Source organism: Camelus bactrianus, chromosome 12, assembly GCF_048773025.1.
Source record: "Camelus bactrianus isolate YW-2024 breed Bactrian camel chromosome 12, ASM4877302v1, whole genome shotgun sequence".
Lineage (NCBI taxonomy): Eukaryota > Metazoa > Chordata > Mammalia > Artiodactyla > Camelidae > Camelus > Camelus bactrianus.
The window spans coordinates 21103203-21123612 of record NC_133550.1 but is presented as its reverse complement, the minus strand read 5'-3'; the positions used below and the strand labels follow the sequence as shown (position 1 = coordinate 21123612).

At 36.9% G+C, this 20410-nt stretch overlaps 1 protein-coding gene across 2 annotated transcripts in view; it reads right to left on the bottom strand.

The window, feature by feature from the left end:
- ADAMTS20 (ADAM metallopeptidase with thrombospondin type 1 motif 20) overlaps positions 1 to 20410 on the bottom strand; it is a 134983-nt gene that overhangs the window by 46686 nt on the left and 67887 nt on the right. For both annotated transcript variants that reach the window (XM_074374995.1, XM_074374996.1), the window contains exons 18-28: positions 20136 to 20265; positions 14477 to 14603; positions 12589 to 12799; positions 12279 to 12443; positions 11622 to 11786; positions 10734 to 10853; positions 10063 to 10170; positions 9091 to 9255; positions 8692 to 8982; positions 7759 to 7920; positions 6365 to 6541 (exon numbers count right to left, since the gene is read on the bottom strand). In XM_074374995.1, coding sequence (XP_074231096.1) covers positions 6365 to 6541; positions 7759 to 7920; positions 8692 to 8982; positions 9091 to 9255; positions 10063 to 10170; positions 10734 to 10853; positions 11622 to 11786; positions 12279 to 12443; positions 12589 to 12799; positions 14477 to 14603; positions 20136 to 20265 — 1821 coding nt within the window. The remainder of the gene's footprint in view (positions 1 to 6364; positions 6542 to 7758; positions 7921 to 8691; positions 8983 to 9090; positions 9256 to 10062; positions 10171 to 10733; positions 10854 to 11621; positions 11787 to 12278; positions 12444 to 12588; positions 12800 to 14476; positions 14604 to 20135; positions 20266 to 20410) is intronic.

Sequence of the window (20410 nt, the reverse complement as noted above, 5' to 3'; positions counted from 1 at the left end):
TGTGTTCAAACTACCAAATGGACCCATGAAGATGAATTATTAATTTTCCTATTACAAAAGGAGGTTTATTCCAAATTTATTGATTTTCGTCTATGCTAGTGACAAAAATGTGATAGTAGACACTTACACAAATAGACTCCTGATCTCTCCTTTAAGATAAAGGAGACGTTTAAGAGTGGAGGAGAAAACAACCGCTTTGGGAAAACCCTAAGGAGAGAACATTCTGGAATGTTTGGAAGTGTTTCTAGCGTTATGGGACTTTGCTACCATAAACAATATGCCAACTATAAAAACTCTCCAATGTATATTTTTAAAACTTTGAGGCAAAAGTTTCTAATATGTATTAATTGCTTCCAAATCTTTCAAAGTTTCATTGTGTTTTAACACTACTTGTTAAAAATATAAAGATACAACTCCTTCTAGTACTTTTCAAGAATTGAATGACAAATTAGAAAATGGAAATTTGTCAGATTTCAATACAATTTTTGAATATTGGATTTAAAATCAATTACTAGTTTAAAACAGGAGCATCCAGTGATAAACTTTGCTATATAAAGGTATGTGTGTTTGCTAAGTAATTTTTTTCAGCTATGGAAGCTACTGAAATCACATATTGGAACAAACCAGACTTTTGAACCACTCTAACGGTACTGAACCAAGATTTTCAAACTAATGAAACGTTCTACCACTTTTTAAAAATGAGACGACTATCATAGTTCAGTGAGCAAAAAGTTTTCTTATCTACAAAATAAAAAGTATACTTAACATTAAATATTTGTCTTATCCTTTTAAAGTCATGTTTGTACAGGTTCTTTAAATCACAGTTATGTATTAGTTTGTTTGCAATGCATATATAATAATATATAAGGGTACACGATTAAAATACTTTACTGAGAAATGTGCATATGATTAAAAAATTAGAAATTGTCTAGAATGTCAAATAGACTCTTTGTTAATGTTTTGATTCTGTTGTGATTATATAGGAACTAAAATGTGATTCTCAATCTACTGAAAGTTGACATAAAATTAAAACAAAAAATTAGAGTAAATGCACTAATATTAACAATGCCTATATATTTTATGTATACAGTCTCATATATACATATATACAGCACATAGATATTGTAGAATGCTGAGGCTGTTCTTCTAAAACATCTAAAAATCTATTTCCAGAGATTCTTAAACATTCTGAAAGACTATGCCTGGGAAAGTTGAATTACCCTGGAAACATGACCGTCCATTTTTTTTAATATAGACATATAAAGAAAAATACGGCATATCACCATTTCATGTTGAGATTTTTTTTCAAGCGTTATTTTAAACTCTACATTCTAACTTCACACAGCCTAACACACTCACAAGTCTCTTCTTTTACAATCTCATCACTAGACTATCTCCTTAAATTTTTTCTTAGGTCATACATTTCAAACCTGCCAGGTCCATCTGTGTCTCCAAAATTATTTTCAAGGCATTGTATCTAGAGGAAGCTATACATCAGTCCACATTCTCCTTTTCTGGTGATATATGGAATCTATGCACACAAAAAAGAAAGATGCTGAGATTGCACAATAACTATTGGTCTAGCATACAAGCTTAGGACGCCACTCACCTCTTGCCAGGTTACAGTGGAATACATCCTACTAGTTTAGGCTTTCTAGAAGGATCTGCTGGAAGAATTATTATGTTGTCAAGTACAATCCTTATTACTAATTCTTAGATAATTATAGTCTATTGAGCCCCCAATATTATGAGTCTTCAATGTTATAAATCTCATAGTTGCTACTGAAATGAGATAGGAATCCCAGTCTGCTCAGGGTCATCTGTTTGCTCAGTACATTCATCACTAAACTGCAAGCTCCTTGTACACAGGGACTGTGCCTGATTCACCTCTGTGACTACCATGCCTAGAGCCTACGGGATGCTCATAATTTGGGGGAGATCAAGCAGTGTACCGTAGAACGATACGATGATGTAATAAATGGAAACATTATTTCAATACTTACTAATGGTTAAAGATTTCCATGATAATTTAAAATAAAAGAGATTCCAGCCTATAACTATACTTACGTGTTCCTTTTCCAAACTTGAAGAAAATTACCAATTACTACGAATGGTTTTACTGAACACTCCATTTTACAAAGAACTGACAGTTTCTTGAAACCCTTTCCCCACACATTACCTCATTGCCCCGGCTGCTGCTGGCCGGAGGAGCAGGGGAGCCAGTGACAAGTTTCTTCCCAAGTGCACTCCGCCGTGAGTGGAAGCTGGAGTTTAAGGAGCTGCCCAGCCCCTCAGCTCAGAGTCTCAATGTCCTTTCGTTACATAAAACCGTGAAATTGGCAGGCTGCAGATTTACTAGGTGTGTGCAGTTACCCTTGCTCACTTCTGAACGTGCTTCTATTTGCCACATTCCATTGTATTGTATTAGAGATTTAGAAATATATATATATATATATATATTTTTTTTTTAACACAACCCTAAAGAGGGTATTATTTTAAAAAGGAACACTTTGGGGGAAAGCACTAGAATCAAGAGAGTTAAAGTATCAAGATTTCATTTAAAAAATTTTTTTTCTCATGTTTGGAGAAAAAGCAATCTTCAATGGAAAAAATATTCTCTTTACTTTTGTTGGATCATCATTAACCCCATAACACAATGGCATACACATTATTTTCTTACCAAACAGGAATTCATTTTATGTAGGGAATAAAAACATTCTAGGAAAATTAATCACTTAATGAGACTTATGAGAAAATACAGAGAAATTAAATTTATTTAAAGAGCAGTTGCTAGAATTATTTATGTTACATGTAACATCCTTTACTATATAAAAGAAAAATAAAACTTCTACTCACCTTTTAAAGGCTTTCTTGGATGAGCACATATATTTTTAACTTACTAAATAACTGTGCTTACACTGTACATTTTTAATTTATTGTTTATAATATATGAAAAAAATTAAAATTTCTAGTATTTAAAAATTGATAGCTGAATAATAAACCTTATTTTTAAACACCAATGTTAGTTTCTAACAGAATTATCAGAAAAATAGCAGTAGCTTACATACATACTCAGTAAAATTACAAAAACATATACTATTCAACAATTAAATATTTAATATGAAAAATTAACAATTTGTTATTTAAGAAAAACCCCACCAAAAGAAAAGAGGCATTCATTACAATACATGACTGTTCAGTGACTTAAAACATTTTAGGTATTGACCGAGGAGTGAAAATACAACATACACGTGAATTATGCAAAGCAGAAGGCCACAACACATTATTAACAAACAAGGGTTAAAATACAATCATCTCACATGGACCAGTCACAAAAATGCAGTCATTAAATTAACAGACATAGGTTAAGATTTAATTTATTCCTTTTTTAATCATGCTTTTGAATTATTACAACACAAGATTTCCAACATGGAGAAAATTTAAATGTATATTTACAACTTTTTTTCCCAGTTACATTTTCATGATTTAGCAATTCATAATTTAATTCTGCTTTAAAATGGAAAGTGTTTAAGAGTTCATGTCATTCATATATGTGTATATATACATATATGTATACGCACACACATATTCTTAATTTTCTAACCTAGTAGAGAGGAGCTGCTGAAATTAAAGTCATCCATGAAAGAATATTAACCCTGATATGTTAATAAGAGGTATTCTGAAGTTTGGCTAATATATAGCAACACTGAAAGAGGTAAAATGTTACATCTGGTTTTAACAACAAAACTTCAGATCCCCTAAACCCTTTTAATATAAAAGGCTATTTTAAGGAATAAAATTCTTCATATAATAAGAAATCTAGGCACTCTAAGTAAATAAATAAAGTTTATAAAAATGCTGATATATACAGCTGTCCTGATTTTTTAAAATTTTATCTTCAATTTACCAAAAAATACTACAGTTTTTTACTAGTGCAAAGACTGAATTAGCCAATGAACTCCGTTTTGGAGTAGATACATAGTAAACAATGAAGAACTGTGTACTTCTGTCTTACACTATTTTGTAATTTGTGGTTATTGTTTTCTTGGCCATTTGTTTTTGTGAGGTTAAAAAAGTTACCTATGCATAGGACTTTAATGAACATTCAGGTTTTTTACTCATGACATCATTTACATACAAAAAAATAGCATGACGCAGATATATTGGAATATACTATTAGAGACATTCCAATATGATAAACATTATGTGACATTGTACACCTTAAACTTACACAATGTTATATGACAATATATATCTTAACAAAGATAGGGAAAAAAATGTGTGAATACTAGAGTGATATGTAGGGAAGGTTGATAAACCTTAAACTATTTTAAAATATTAAACAAAGGACCAAAAATGTCTAAAACTGACTCCAAATGAATTTTTGTAATTCTGATAAGCGATAACTTTAAGTACATTTTATGTTAAATTTTAAAAAGTTATAATATTTATTAACTAGAACAGGGGTCAACAAGTTTTCCCCAGAAAGGCCCAAACAGTAAATATTTCAGGCTTAGAGGGCCATTCTCTATTGCAACTTATCAACTCTGCTTTGTTTGCAGTGCAAAGGCAGCTATAGATAATACATAAAAAGATTCATGACTGGGTTCCAACAAAATATGTTTACAAAAAGAGGCAATAGGCCAGATTTGATAGTTTGCTGAACCCTGAAATAGAAAAATCTGATGCAAAAACACTGAATTTTAGGTACTTCAATACCTAGCACAAAGCAAGAGACATAAATCAATGTTTAATGCTTTGTGAATTAATGAAATCAGGAATAAGTAGGGAAAAATAAAACCTCTGTGTTCAGAAACAAATGCCATTACAATTCAGTCTCTTACTGGTAGTTAGGCATCTGCTTTCCTAAATGGGGCAAAATTCTAAGAAGGCAATCTATGGATTAAGTCTTATTAAAAACTAGTGTTGCAAATTAAACTAGTAAAAAGAAAGAAGATGTAACAGAGATATGGTAAAGAGAAAGTGAACTTCCAATCTAAGATGACTAACAAAAAATACCCTTAAAGTGAGTTCCTACTGTATTTTATACCTCTCCAACTAGACTGTAAACGCCATAGGGGCAAGAAATCTGTCTTTATTATCTGTAGCACAGTGGCTAGTATATGGCAGATGGCCAGTGAGCATTTTGTTAAGTAAATATGTGAATGCTTTCCATGGCAAAATATGTATTTTGTTAATTCCCAAATAGTGATGGTTCTCTAATGCATCAATTCAACTTTAAGAGTCTCCTATAAAGTTAAAATGTTCTGGTGTTTTCTATCAGTCACACTGACTATAAAGATGGATTTCAATCTGGACTAGAACGTGACCTCTGCTTCAATTAGCATGAGTTGAAACAGGTCTACATTTTATTGTAAAGCTTTGACTTGGGCAAAGCAAAGCAAGTGCACACATCAGGGTTGGTCATGAAACCAGAGTTATAATCAATTACTTTCCAAATAAAGAATTGTTTAACTTCATAAATGCAATTATAAATAGCCTCAAATCAGCTTTTCACCTGTAAGAAGTACCCTTGGTTGTTTGTGATTGAAAATACCAAAAATGACTAAAATACCAGTTTCAGCATGTTTATATATTAGTTATTCTCCAAAGCCTGGGTATTTCAAAAATGCTACAGGAAATAAACTATTTATGAATATTTATTAATTTTGTCTATGGCTCTAAAAAAATAAAAAATTAAAACATCCCAAACACAGTAATTCCACACAGTGGAAGAAATGAATATTCATATAAATTACTATATAAATCATACTTTTCCATGATGCATGTAACAAACTGTAAACAATTAATTTACTTTGTATAAGTAAATTTCTCTTTTTTTAATATAATATTTTCACATTTCCAAACAAAATACTAAGTTTAACAATGATAAAAACAAGAATGTTATTTGCTTTTGAATCGGTTACTAGACATTGACAGACAAAAGCCACATACAGTTATACACTCAAACAAGACACAGCCTTAATTTGCCATTGTTACAAGCACAATGTTAACATTATATACAAATGTAGATAGTAAAACATTTCTGATTAATTTCTGGGTAAGCCAAAGATGTACTGGAGAAAAATACTTCCATAAGAATAGTGCTATGGTTCAAAATTCACTTATAAAAATATAAATACATATAAAATTATTATATATATGTATATGTTACAGTACTTAAAATGGAATGGATTCTTACTCCAAACTATCAAATTTAATAACACAAACCAGGATGGCTAATGGTCTGCTTTAAAAAAAAATCAGAAAATGTGTGCACCACAATTTATGAGGGAAATTAAAATAAAAGGGACATAGTAAAACAAAACAGAACAGAAGGATAAAAATAAGAACGCTATCGTACCGATTTCCACGGTCCCCGATGCCATGACACATCATCAGGGCAAGCGTGCACGTGACACTGCGCCACGCTAGGGGGCTTGTTCAAGATTTCACAGTTTTGCTCTCGTGACATCTGGCCATTGGGAAATTGACATATCACGAATCTTGATTTTATTCCTCCTCCACATGTCTGGGTACACTAAAAATAAGAAGAAAAATCAAAACTATGTGGTGTCAAAGAAAATAATCGTATTGCTTTATTCAATGTTGAACACATAATCAGTATTGCTAGAGCTTAAAGTTTATCCTTTCTTCACAATTCTCAACATTTCTTCCTGGGTAAAAAAAAAAAAAAATCAAAGTTTTAGTTTCATAATTTTTTAAAAAGACAAAATTTTGAGAATGAGCGCTGTAATAGGTATTAAGTACATAATGTATGGTATCCGATCGAAAGATGACCATGTGGCCACGAAAGTTGATAAGGGAGATCTAAATTTATACACATAGGAAGATGCTCAGTAGACGTTACAGGAAAACAGCAGGGGGCAAAGCAGCATGTATAATATGAGGCTATTTCTGGCACCCACATAAAATAACAGTCTGGCAGGAAATGTATCAAAATGTTAAAAAAGTTCTTATCTTTTCATAATTTTTTATATTATTTAAATTTTTGCCATGAGATTTAACTCAGAAATGAAAGTTACTTTCATTTTGGAAAGTAGTAAAAGTCCATTTAAAAAATATACTTGATCTTTATTAGCACCTGGGCAGAAGGAGATCTGTCAACAATGACTTCCAATTTCCCTATGGAGGGAAAATGTGCACTGAAAATTCATTAAGCAAAAATATTTGACTAATTAAATTAGGTGGTCTGTTTTATTCATCCAAAACCAATGTAAGTCTTTCTTCTTTCTCATCCATACATCAGTGGAATTAGTATTTATTATAACCGTTTAAAAAATTATCTTTATATTCCCAGTGCCTAAAATAATACCAGGACCTAATAATTGACAGCTGTCCATTTGGAAGATTCACCAAATGAATGGTTCAGTAGTAGGATAGGAACATGGCCTGTATATGACTAATTCGCTAGCTTTATATCAATTTGATTTTCTAAGAAATTAAAATGTAATGTACTAATTTTAGAGAGATACTAGTAGATCACAGACATACTGGCTAGCATATTGATTCTGTTAACAATCTGGAGTACATATTTCCTATAATGAATGAATGATTTATACCATGACACAGTATCAATTAAAAGAACATAGTTTTACTGACTCAAACACAAAAAATCTTTCTGTTATAGCACAATGAAGTAAGACTACCTCAGTAACAGTAACAGTAGGAAGTGCTTAACTGTCGGTCTTCAGAGGTGTGAGAACCTCCCTAAGTGTAGGCAATATTCTGACTTACTTCTCCCCAGCTTCCATAGCTCCACCGAGGACAAGGTCCGGAATCACAGTGCTTTGCCTCTGGGGGTTTGGAGGCCGCGTTGCAGTAACTGGCGCTTTGTCCGTTTTCGTCCTGGCAGACCACGACTCTGCGCTGCACGCCCCCAGCACAGCTGCTGGAGCACTGGCAAGGACAGAACACAGACACACAGGCGCTGCAGGTTCCCCGTCCCAGCATCACACCGCGGGAAACAAACAGAACAGACCAAGACTCTGGCTCAAATTCAAACTCCCCACGTTACAATCCCCCTCGTGGGAATCCTAAGTGCAATCGAGAAAAATCTGTCAAAAAACATTAGTTTTACTAGGGGTTTCATTAGGATGTGTTGATGAAAAGGTGACGTTTTAAAGCTTGCCGCAGGAAATTCACCCTTGTCCTAAGTGTTTGGTAAAAAGGAATTAGGTTTTTAAGGTCTCACCAGGAAGGAGTAAAAAAACAAAAGATAATGTTAAATTATTGTTACATTGTTTTTTTTCTTTTGCATCATTAATCTCATGTAAAATGTAAACCATAATTGTACCTTTTGTAGTAATCATGATTTTACACCAGGTTACTGCAGTGCTATGTGTAATCTCTGGGTCTGAATTTTCCTTCATAAATACTTGTAGTCTTTCAACTCTTAAACGATTTTATTTTTACTATAATGGACTCTAAGATTGTTTTCAAGTGCATTCCTCTGTAATCATAATCCCACATTAGTGTATAATTCAATAAGAACTCTGGGGATTTGTAATCTGCATCAAAAATCTTGCTTAATCCTTTTAAAATTTAAACTATTGATCTTCAGAAAAATTTAGCATTAAAAGCACCTGATGCCATTACAGACATATCTGTTAAAAGGCTAGACACATAACAAAATTACAGAATTAGTATAACTCAATAAAGAGGGCTTACTGATCCCCAGGGTCCTGTTCTCCACTGGTTTCCTCTGAGTGATGGGTGGACCCCCTGATTTTGATTATCTTCTGGTTTGTGAGTTAATGGAAAATTCCTGCCTGGAAAATGGCTTGGCTGCTCAGAGGAACTCGGAAAGTGGCTGAACGTGGGCGGGCAGGCTGCCAGGTGACATTCTTGTTCTATCAAAGGGCGAACTTCAGGGTCACAGTAATTCTCATTAACTGGCTGATGATAGCTGACGCATAAAACTTGCCGAGTTGTTTTTCCATGGCCACAGGAAGCTGAACACTGATCACAAATTTAGCCAATATTTATAATGTGATACACTACATTCTGTTAAATGTCAAATATTATATTTAAATTTTCATTTCTTTTTTTTCTCATAAAAAAACTTACAGGTGACCAGTTGCCCGTTTGCCATTCTCCACAAGGGCTAAAACAGGTTGATGTTTCAGCAGGTCGGGGCACATGGGCACAGTAGGATTCATCTGCTATTCCATCGTGTGCATCACGACAGCTTACATAGCGGGCTTGACTACCTCTTCCACAAGACACAGAACACTGAAAAAACAGAATAATACTGAAGTCTTATATAGCACACTCCCACAGCCCTTAGCTGCTGTTCAAATTTCTAACCATCAGGTTTCTCAAAAAACAAAACAAAACAAAAACCCTTAAGTTATAAATACTATCACCTGGCATCACTTCTGAGTCAAAGACAGGGCAGTTTGACTATCCCAATGTGTTTAGAAAATGAATTTCACAAATCAGATATTTGTGATCATAAAACAAAACACTCAACTTCTTGGAACAGTGATTAGTTATTTGCCAAAATTAAAGAAACAAAAAACATTTTATATGAGAATCTTAAGATATCACTTAAGATAATTTTGAAAGACCTAGGTAACTGAGTAGATCTGATTTCATATTTAAAATAGTCAGAGAATACATGAAACTTAAATATATATCATTCATAAGACTAACTCCAGTATACACTTCAAATAGATTAAAGCCTTCAGTTTAGAAAAACAACATGAATATGTGGTAGTTTAAATAAAGGCTGATTAAAAGCCTAATATCACAGCTGCTTCTTATGATAACCTGTGACATAAATATTATTATCCTCATTTGGTGGATTAGAACATAGACCTAGAAAACTTAAATTTCTTGCCCAAAGACACAGAGCTCTTAAAAGGCAGAACAGGATTTAGCCATTAAACTACCTAATTCTAAACCTTATGCTCTTTCCACACCATCAAAATACCTGAGAATGAACGCATACATTTGGCAAATCTGTAGCAACCACTCTGCTGATGTCTGAAAGCCTCCATAATAGAAAACCTGTACCTCTTAAAGGAATTCACTTACTGGGGTCCAAGAACCATATCGCCACTGTGCTGTCTTCCCCATGGGAACAGCTGGTAATGAAGTGGCCCCAATTTTAGGGATGATCGGGCAAGGTGTAACTGTACAGACCTGTTCAAAAGAAAAACGGATCTCATAAACCATCAATGAATTAACCACTCTGAGTCATACTAATTCCTACACTTCATTTCCTCTTCCACATAGAGAACTTATGAACAGTGGCATACTAAATCACAAATAAGCGATCTAAGGGGACCGCATGACTCTGAAGGCTAAAGTGTGGATCCCTTCTATCTGACGGTTGAAAAAGAAAACAGGAATAGTCTTTCAAAAACACCACTAAGCTGAGCCATTCTGGACAAACACAGCATACTACTTCAAGCAGCACGACACACTTTAGAAGCTCACGAATCTATAGCAACACATAGCACCCTTCTGCAGTTCAAAGGATGGAAATGTAAGTTAAATGAGTGATCCGATGGTCGATAAAGAGTAAAAAAAATTCATCAGTAAAGCTGGCAAAAACCAAGAACAATAAACTCTCTGGTGTGCACATACATGTTAAGGCATCCAAATGCAAGTGGAAAAACTACATATGGAAATAATCTTAACCTATCAATAACCCTCCCTTATGAAAAAGTTTTGTTTCCAATCCATGGAGAGGCGTCCTTTACCTGCCTGTCGCTGGGGCGACCAGGTCCGTGGCACAGCCGGTCATCTAACACCGCACTGAGTAGCTCGTTGACACATTTGACGGCACGCATCTGATAGCCCTGTCCACACGTGGCTGTGCACTGAGAGACCACAAGCCGATCCCAAATGCCATTATTCAGAAGTTACATAAACTTCACTTTTGTAATGCGCACATACTTAAGAATGTACTTTCAGTAGATCTTTCTATTATTCCTTTACACCAGAGGCTAGACTTACAAAATAGCAAATTTAATCAACATACATAGTGGTTCAAATTTATGTGGATAGTAATAAAATACTGATGTTAAAATGGACAACTATTATTGTATCTTTAAAAAGTTACCCATGAGGGGAGGGACAGCTCAGTGGTAGAGAGTGTGTTTACCCTGCACGAGGTCCTAGGTTCAATCCTCAGGACCTCCATTTAAATAAATACATTAACTAATTTTTAAAAAGTTATCATGTGAAAATACTAAGAGAAGCCTGGTATTTTGGAGACAGAGTCAATATACTTTAGGGAAACTGAATATTTTTCAAAATCTACCTGGTGTCTGCATGTCATTTAATAAGCTAAGTAAATTTCAAAGAAGGAAGAGATACAACAGAGTTAACGAGAAGATGAGAGAAGGTTTTCCAGCCACTGCGACAAGCTGCCCGACCTCCTCCAGCAGATTCCTGGCCACCTGTCTGGCAAACCCTCCCAGCAATGCCTAGTCTAAATACAGTACAGACAAGGGTTAACATTTCAAGTCTTTTTCCAAAAAAGGCACCCAAATTTAGATGCTTCCGCTGAAGGAGTGATGATACCACAACCTCTGTGCTATTCTGTCAAGATGGCTTAAAGCAGAAACCCTTTATCATATACTCACAGAGCCCCACGGTCCTACTTGCCAGGAAGCACATGTGTGAAGCTCACATGGTCTCAGAGATTCAGGTTTGGTACTTGGATCACAGAAGCCATCACTCAAGTGATCTTCATTCAGCTGACACCACACCTGTCGCTGCTTTGTCCCTTTTCCACATGTAACAAGACACTGTAAGAATACAACTGATTGTTATTTTCAGTATTAGTCAACACAAATGCCTTACAAAATGGTACAATGATCAATTTACACATTCAAATATAGCTGAAAGACTATTCCTAAGGACATTTCTCATTCATTCTTCCAGATATTCACTGGGTAAAATCAGCCACCTCCAACTTCTGTTGCCCAGATGCCAGTGCAACATCTATTTGTTCTAGGAACAAAGGTACATAACTAACCTTAGAACAAGATACATCTCAGGCTACTCTGGATACTATGAATATGGTTACAGATTAAACACCAGTTATGTTGTTGTTAGCCAGATACTGCAACTAGTTTAAGAACAAACCATTTTTTAAATGTTTTATTACCTTGATACTAAAGTTATCTACCAAATGATAAAATAAATTGAAATATTTTTTGAATTCTATAAAGCCTTAGATTGCAAAGCTTCCCTACACAATATTATAACAAGTCTAAGCCTCGTGTGTTTAATGTTACCTCACTCCACTCACTAGTGGCCCAACTGGGACAGGAAAATTCATTGCAATTCTCCATTGTCACTCGGGGAAGTTCCTGGCATTCTCTGTCCACAAGACGGTGGCCAAAGTTATTTATACAGTAAGATTCTCGAGACCTCTCCCCTCCTCCACAACTCCTGGAACACTGATTAAAAAAAAAAAAAGTGGTGACAAATGGAAACAAAATAAAAAATTTAACAAAATTATACTGTAGAGTGACAAATACTTAAACAGAAGTAAAAAAAAAAAAAAAAAAGCAACTTTTCTTAAGTGATACTTTTTATCTGTACCTGGGACCATTCTGAATAATGCCACCTGGTTAGGACACAGTCACCATGGCAGGGTTCTCGGGTTGGAGGTTTAAGCTGGTCACTGCAGTAGTGGTCATCTACTGGAACAGTCTGTCCTTTGTGAATGGAATACTTCATGCATTGGACGTCCAATGACTTATATCCTTGACCACAATGGGATGAACATTCGCTTTTGCCAACGATGTGCCACCTATAAAAAAAAAATGATGTTAATTACACTGAGGAGGTGCGGCAATGAACACAGTTTAAAAAATGGATTCAGAGAAACTCATGCATATCATTTAGTCCTGAAAATTCTGTTACAATTGATGGACAAGCCACCAAAAACTTGATATATCATTGATTTAGAGACGAAAAATTCTTAAGGATCATAGAACCAAAACTTTCATTTTATAGATGAGACAATAAAGCCCGCAGATGTTGTGCATTTAAATGGTACTGATGCCTGACTTTTGTCAGAAATCTTTAAATTTTTTTTCCAAGTAAAATCTGGCTTACTCTCCAAATACACAAAAATGGAGCTGGTCTGGTTAAAGCTGGAGATGAGGAGCCAGGACCATACCTGGGCATTGGAGACAGCTTTGGAGGTATGTCCAAGGAACCCAAGCCTCCCCACTAAACCTCTGCAAACAGTTGGTTCAGATCAAGGCTCCTCAATTACTTAGTGGCAGATTTAAGACTATGACCAAATATGTTCGACTCATAATCAGGTAGTGTCTCCCTGAGCAATACCTCTACAGTAATTTGACTGAGGATCAGGGAATGTCTGGGAATATGACTACATCAATAAAGACAAACCCTTCAAAAGTTGGTAAATTTGGTTTTTGTAAAGCATGTCGCATTTTCTCATTAATTCACGTAATCTTTTTTTGAACATGTTTTCAGGCAAAACATTTTTTCGACAAGTGAAATCTGCTAGTTTTAGACAAATTATCCCAATTATAGTCTAGCAATCTATCAAACATGAGTGCACCAGCATAACAGAGCACAGAGTTCATGGAGTTCCTTTCCATCCCGGTAACATCTCGAGGATTTCACGGTGCTTCACTCTAGGGCCACTGGTACTGCCAGTCCTATCGTGAGGCTTTCACTATACGTCTTCAAACAACATCTTAAATAAACAAAAATTCTCATCCTTGCTGAGTGAAAAGAGGTTCTGGACACTCCTGGATGTTAACTGTCACTCGTTAGACAGAGTTATTGCTCTTAGCTTCTTTCTAAGATCAATCACATAAAAACCAAATGACAAGGATTTTAGAAGAACACATTTGCCTGCCGTGATCTAGGATCATGGTCCTTAACATTTAATGGTCCAAATATTGATAAGCTAGAGAAATCAATCTATTGATTCTCTAATCCTCGATCCTTAAAAGTTTATTGGGGGAAAGGGGTAGAGCTCAGTGGTAGAGCACATGCTTAGCATGCACGAGGCCCTGGGTTCAATCCTTGTACCTCCACTAAAAAGAAAACAAAAAATAAATTTAAAAAACTGAAAGTTTATCAGGTCATGAGTTCCAAGGGAAGTATAGAATCGTGCTATAAAATTTATTATTTCAGATCTTCAAACCATGGGTTTTCATATTTGAGTTTTCCTGTATTTATTTTATAGACAAATTTGCTTCCATTTCTTACACAAAATATTGAAGACCATATACTGGTATTCAGCAAATACTATGAATAAAAATTCAAACCAACTGCCGAGTTTCACAAAAAAGTTAGTGAGTCTAAAGTTTTTTAAGGGAAGGGACAAAGGACAGGCATTAATTCCACATCTACACTGTGCCAGGCACTGAACTAGATGCCTGCAGCTTATCTTACTTATTGATTTTAATCTGGTTTCATTATACATTAGTTCTCTCTGACTTACCTTAATTCACAGTCCATATTGCACCTTTCAGTCACCAACAATGGAAGAGGTAAGTGGTCACATCTTTGATCAGACACTACCGTATGATCACTCTTACGTATGCAGGTAATTTTTCTTCTATGAAGACCTTGGCCAAAGCCAAATGAAAATTAAAAATAAAAGGAGAATTCACATAAGTAGATGTCACATAATTATTTAATTCTGCTAGTAGCCTAAAGGATTCAGCTACAAAAGCAAAAAATTCCAACATAGCACACAAACAGGCTGGCATATTGATCTAGTCAAGAATGATTTTCTATGATAAGCAGTCTGAGTCCTGAAAGATTGAGTTAACTTAGCAAGGAGACATAAGGAAGGCAGGACAGGTATGGAGAAGAAAGAAATTCATTACAGCTGGATGGAAGGGGGGTGTTAGTGGAGAACTGAGTGGCCAGGGTTGGGAGCTGATCATGCATGATTCACTAGAGTATTGTTCCCCATTATTTGCTTCCCTTTCCCCAAATTACAAGACTGCACTTGCTACAATGTTGCTCTAACTTCCTGCAGGAGGAGGAGACTTTCTTACCCACTGACATCAGGCTTATGCCAACGACCTGTAAGGGGATGTAACCTATTCCAGCTCCAAGCAGATGCTCTAATAAAAGCCACTATATGCTTCTGCGAAAATCTCTTTCCCTTTTCCCTCTGTCGCTAAAACAGCCTTTCCCAGATGGGGCTGATCTTTCAGCCTGCAGTCATGAACAAAAAAGGCGGCACAGACAGACAATAAAAAGATCAGTGGTGGTCACAGGTTAGAGCCGGGGTAGAGAGAGGGATTTTTAGGGCAGTGAAAGTGTTCTGTATCTTACTGTAATCGTGCATAAGTGTCATTACAAGTGTCCACTTGTCAAAACTCAGAATGTACAACACAGAAAGTGAACACTAACGTAAAGTATGGACTTTAGTTAATCATAATGCATCAACTGTAATAAATGTGCCACACTAATGCAAGACATTAATAATGGGGAAACAGGAGGGGGCAGTGGAAGATGGGACATTATAGGAATTTTTCTGTACTTGCTGTTCAACTTTTCTAAAACCACTCTTAAAAATAAGTATTAATTTTTTAAAGTATATATTTAATGTTGCCTTACTACACACAATATAAAATAAATGAAATGGAGATGCAAAGTTTTAAAATTTTCCAAAATATTTTAAATCATCACATTCTGAGATCATCAGCTATTAAAACATGTATATGTAAACACATATAAATTAAATATGCTATTTATCAGTGTAGAATCATTGTGGCAGATTATTGTGTAGATATTGTGCTGAGAATATAATAAAATTGTGATCTGTTTGTGGGTTGAGGATTGGAAATATCAATAGCTTACTTTTTTAAGTATCAGAATGAGTTGCAAATGGGTGGATTATATCAAGAAACTTGGATTCATGAAACCATAACTAATCTAACTCTGAGGGAAAATGTATTTTAGATATCTTGTTTTTTTTTTGAGCTGTCAAAAATATTCCTGCTCTTTTGGCGGGGAGTGGGTAAACAAAGTATATTGTAGGAAGATCAACTCATTGAGAGATAAAACCATTTTAAAATTTACATATATGTACTGTTCATTGTTTCAAAGAACAGTTTAGAGCTTTAGCTTTTTAAACTTACATAGTTATCAAAGGAATAAAGCCAACCACAAAATCAGAATCAACAGAATGCAGTAAATCAATCATAAAGGACAGTCAAATGTGCTTACACATATTCAAGAAGTCAATCATCTAAGTTATAAATAATAAGTAGTTCGTTTGTGTCCTTTTCTTTTTGGATTTTACATATAAGCAATTTATTAATTTGTTTTTTGAAAATGACATGGACATGGATCCCAAGCTGGGGAAGAGTCACAGCCAAAAGCAGCCAACATACAGCATGAGAGAGAAATAAATCTTTGTTGTTCTGGGTCATTGAGATTTGCTGGCTGTCCGTCTGCAGCATAACCACGGTGCAAGCAAACTAAGAGGAGCGGTTATAAGGGGCCAGACTGAACTTCACATTTTCTGCAACAAGGAGACAGGAAGGAGTTTAAGCAGTCAGCGACACAACCACATTTCTGTTTTATCAAAGCTGAACTGAACACTTTCAGTCAGCCAAACATGAACATGCCTGTTTATCTCTGCCCCTTCCCAAACACCATCTGAAATAACTAGAAGGAATTCTGAAGAGGCAACAACCTGAAAGAACAAAAAAGACTAAAGAAGGAAACACAGCAGGCAAGAAAAGGAAATTCTGAATACGAAACGAAGATGGAAGTAACTATTTAACAAAGCCAAGGGAGCTGAAACTTAAGCCCACGGAGGAAGAAAGTGCGTAAGAAGCAAACCATTCATGCCTCAGAATCCAAGCAGAGCCCAGGGATCAAAATCACCAGGCTCCTCTGAAGGGGTGAACGAGTGAAGGGTAGGCCTGGCAGGATGGAGAGTGATCAGGAAGTATTTACGAAGAACGGTTAGCCTGCTACCTTCTGGTCAAGAGCAGCACCGTCCAATAAAAACAGAACATGAGCCACATATGTAGGTTTACATTGTCTAGTAGTAACATTAAAAAGTAAAAAGATACACATGCCCAAAATATCCAAATAGGATCACCTCCACATGATACCAGTATAAACATCACTGGTGATACAGTTCACCTTCCTTTTTCATACCACGTCTTCAGAATTCATTCTGCATTTCACGGTTAACACCACATTTCAGTGGGCTAGCCACATGTGCCTAGTGGCTACCATACTGGACGGCACAGTTCTAGAGAAGGTGAACTTGAGGGCACAGACATGGCTGAGGGAAGTTGGGGAGCACAGTACTGAAAAGGGGGGATTAAGTAAAAAAACGCCATAATGAAAGCGGAGATCCAGGCCCGCTAGGCTCTCCCTCCATTTCCCTCTGGCCCCAAGCCAACTTTTATGGATCCCCACGCGCCTTGCTGACCAGAAGAAGATGGGAGGATTCCCTTCTTGGAAAGCTCTTCAGCCCAAGAAAAAAGATCCCACGACAATGACATATGGGGCTTCTCCCCCAGTGACACAGGAAAGGGCGACTTAGTGATCCAACTATTTTATAATGAAGCTTGACTTGTCTCACCCACACAGGACCTTCAATTATCATTGCAGCCTGAAATATGAACACAGACCAAAGGATCAGCAGGCATCTTAGGAAAGCCACCAACACAAAAGAGACCGAAATAAGCAGAGGCAAAACGGCACTAAGATGAAACAGACATGTCGGGGAGCAGCAGAAGCTTACAAACGACAGTCAGTACTCTCAAGGACATAGGTATTGCATCCACGAAACGAAAGCAAGCTGGTATGAGAAGAAACATTAAGAAAACAACATACATTGGGAGAAGAAATTGGAAAGTAAGTGATGAGTTCAGGAGGTTGGACATCCAGACAATACAAATTTTACCAAGATAGAAGAGAAAATTTAGTGTCAAGAAATTATCCAAGAAATCACACATAAGACTCCTTAAGTCAAGGAGTCTATGTTTCCAAATTGGAATGGCATCCTAATTATCTAGGAAAAAAGACGAAAGACAGAACCACGCCGATGCTCGCTGTTCTGCTTTTTTTCCGCACCATCAGAACTGAGAGAGGACCTACGACACGCCCACACCAGGAAGTGTCACAATCAAGCACAGGAAATTGGAAAACATGCCAGAAAAACAGATTTTCAGCATTCTAAAGGAAAACAATCTAGCTCAGAATTTTACACGAGACAAGCTATCGGTCAAATGTGAGAATAGAATTAATGCCACTTTCAGATTGGAAAGGTCTCAAAAAACTGCCTCTCTTGCTCAAGAAAGTACAGATATGCTCCCCCTACCCCTAGCCCCATGGAGGAAATACAAAGAGGAACTCATGGGATTCAGTACACAGGGACTCCAACTCAGAAGAAAGCCAGAGAGAGTTCACAGGATGGGAAAGGAGGGTGAGTGCGTCATGACAGCCGTGCCACAGGCCTGAAAAGCAACACAGCCAAATTCGAGCAAGAGAGAAGAGGGTCATGGTAGCAAGAGATGAGAAGACGTGAAGGGAAACTGAAACTGACAGATTGGATAATGTGCTTCAAAAGAGTAAGACGAAATCCAGAGTGCTCACAAAGAGTCTGGGGACTGATCATTTCCAGCGCACAGCAAAACGAGTAAATAAAACTCAGGAAGCTTCACTTTAGAGAAACCAAAAAGTTACACCAGAAAGGGACTGTAATCACAGCATACTTTGTGGCAACTGAATTAATAGCTCCTCTCCCCACTGTACATAGTTGTTTAAGAGACTTGTCCTGGTTCGGACTCCCAGACTATCTCCATGCGCCTAAAAGGTGTCCAACCTTTCATTTAGGATCTTACTCTTTACTTGGTGTGTTCCCCACATTCTACAATGTTCCTTCATTCACCTGTGACTTGGAATTTGTCCTTCGCTTTCCCACATCCTCTGCCACAGACCAGGTCACCAAGCTATGCTGGAATACTGGTCCCAGTTCCCAAAGCCTCAGCTCTCTTCCAGGAAGCCTATCCAGGGTCTTGTCCCCTGTCAGCCTGGCATCATCTACTTCAGTCTCCCTCCCCTGAGACATTGCTCAACAAGAATGCCTGTTTCCACACCATCATCCAGGCGCCACTGTCCCAACACCACAGGACCAAGCCTGTGCCTTTTCCTGAACGGGGTACCTTGGTTCCTTTGGCACCTTGAGGTCAGTTGGTTACAATGTCCCCATCACCTGTGGTCGCTGCCCCCGGTCTTCCATCTTCTCTCAGCTCATTTCCAGACCGTCCTCTGACGCACTGCTCCCCTCATTCCCAAACCTTGGCTCTAGTCCCCAGGGGAACTACTTTTCTGTTCTCCTCAAACTTCTTTACGTTTTCACACTTAACCTCTGCAAACTGCTCCCTCCGTCTTTCCCGGGGTCTTCTCCTTGCCTACCTGCAGCGCTGCATTTACCATTTAAAATTCAGGTAATCTACTTGTGCCTCTGTTTCCTCCGCCGGGCTTTAAAAACTGAACGCAAAATCAGGGTCCTAATAACCCAAAACAGAAGAGTCCTTCAATGAATATTTACTGATTTGAACAAATGCAGGAGGATCACACAATTAGGTATCCGTAATTACAGACCGCCCAAAGACACCAGCCCTTCATTTGCTTTCTCTGCTGTAAACTTCACTGCTTTTCCATTTCCCCCTGTGCTGCTGTTATTCATCCATCAGGACAAACACATGTCCTTGTGGTCAGGGAAGGGAAATAGAAGAAGGAAAGGATGCTGGTGCCCCAACTCAAAAACAGGGAGACGGGTGGCTGGAGGGGAATGGACAAGTGGGTGGGGATTTCACTGGGTAGCAGAATCCCAGTTAGGGGGACGTCTAACTTCTGTGACTCTGAGAAAGAGGATGAGAACGAAAAGGGATGGAGAAGGGATGGAGAATGTTGAGAATGATAGAGATAAAGGAGGCCGTTAAGTCTACAAAGCAAAGAATGAAAAAGCAGGAAGAGAAAAAAGATAGGAAACCTTTGTATGTCTGTGAGGTGTATGTGCGTGGATTCCACAGGCAGGCAGACTCAGCAGCGCCCCAGATTATACCCGCATGCGCAGCTAAACTTCTGTCTTTTATTGAATACCAGGGTACCTTGACACATTTTTGTACAGTCTTGCCATGGTCCATATGGGTCCCATGTGAACAGATCGCTCTTCTCTTCCATGGGGATGTTGAAGGAATAACGCACATCGGGGTTGTACAGATTACCCACACACAAAACCTCAATAAAAACACAAAGGAGCAAATAATTAAATCGTAAAAGATATATTCTTAAAAGATCATTTTTCTGTTTAGTAATAAACGCAAAGCACTTAAGCATCCCAGTTAACTAATCTGATTGAGACTGTCTCATTAACAACTACTGA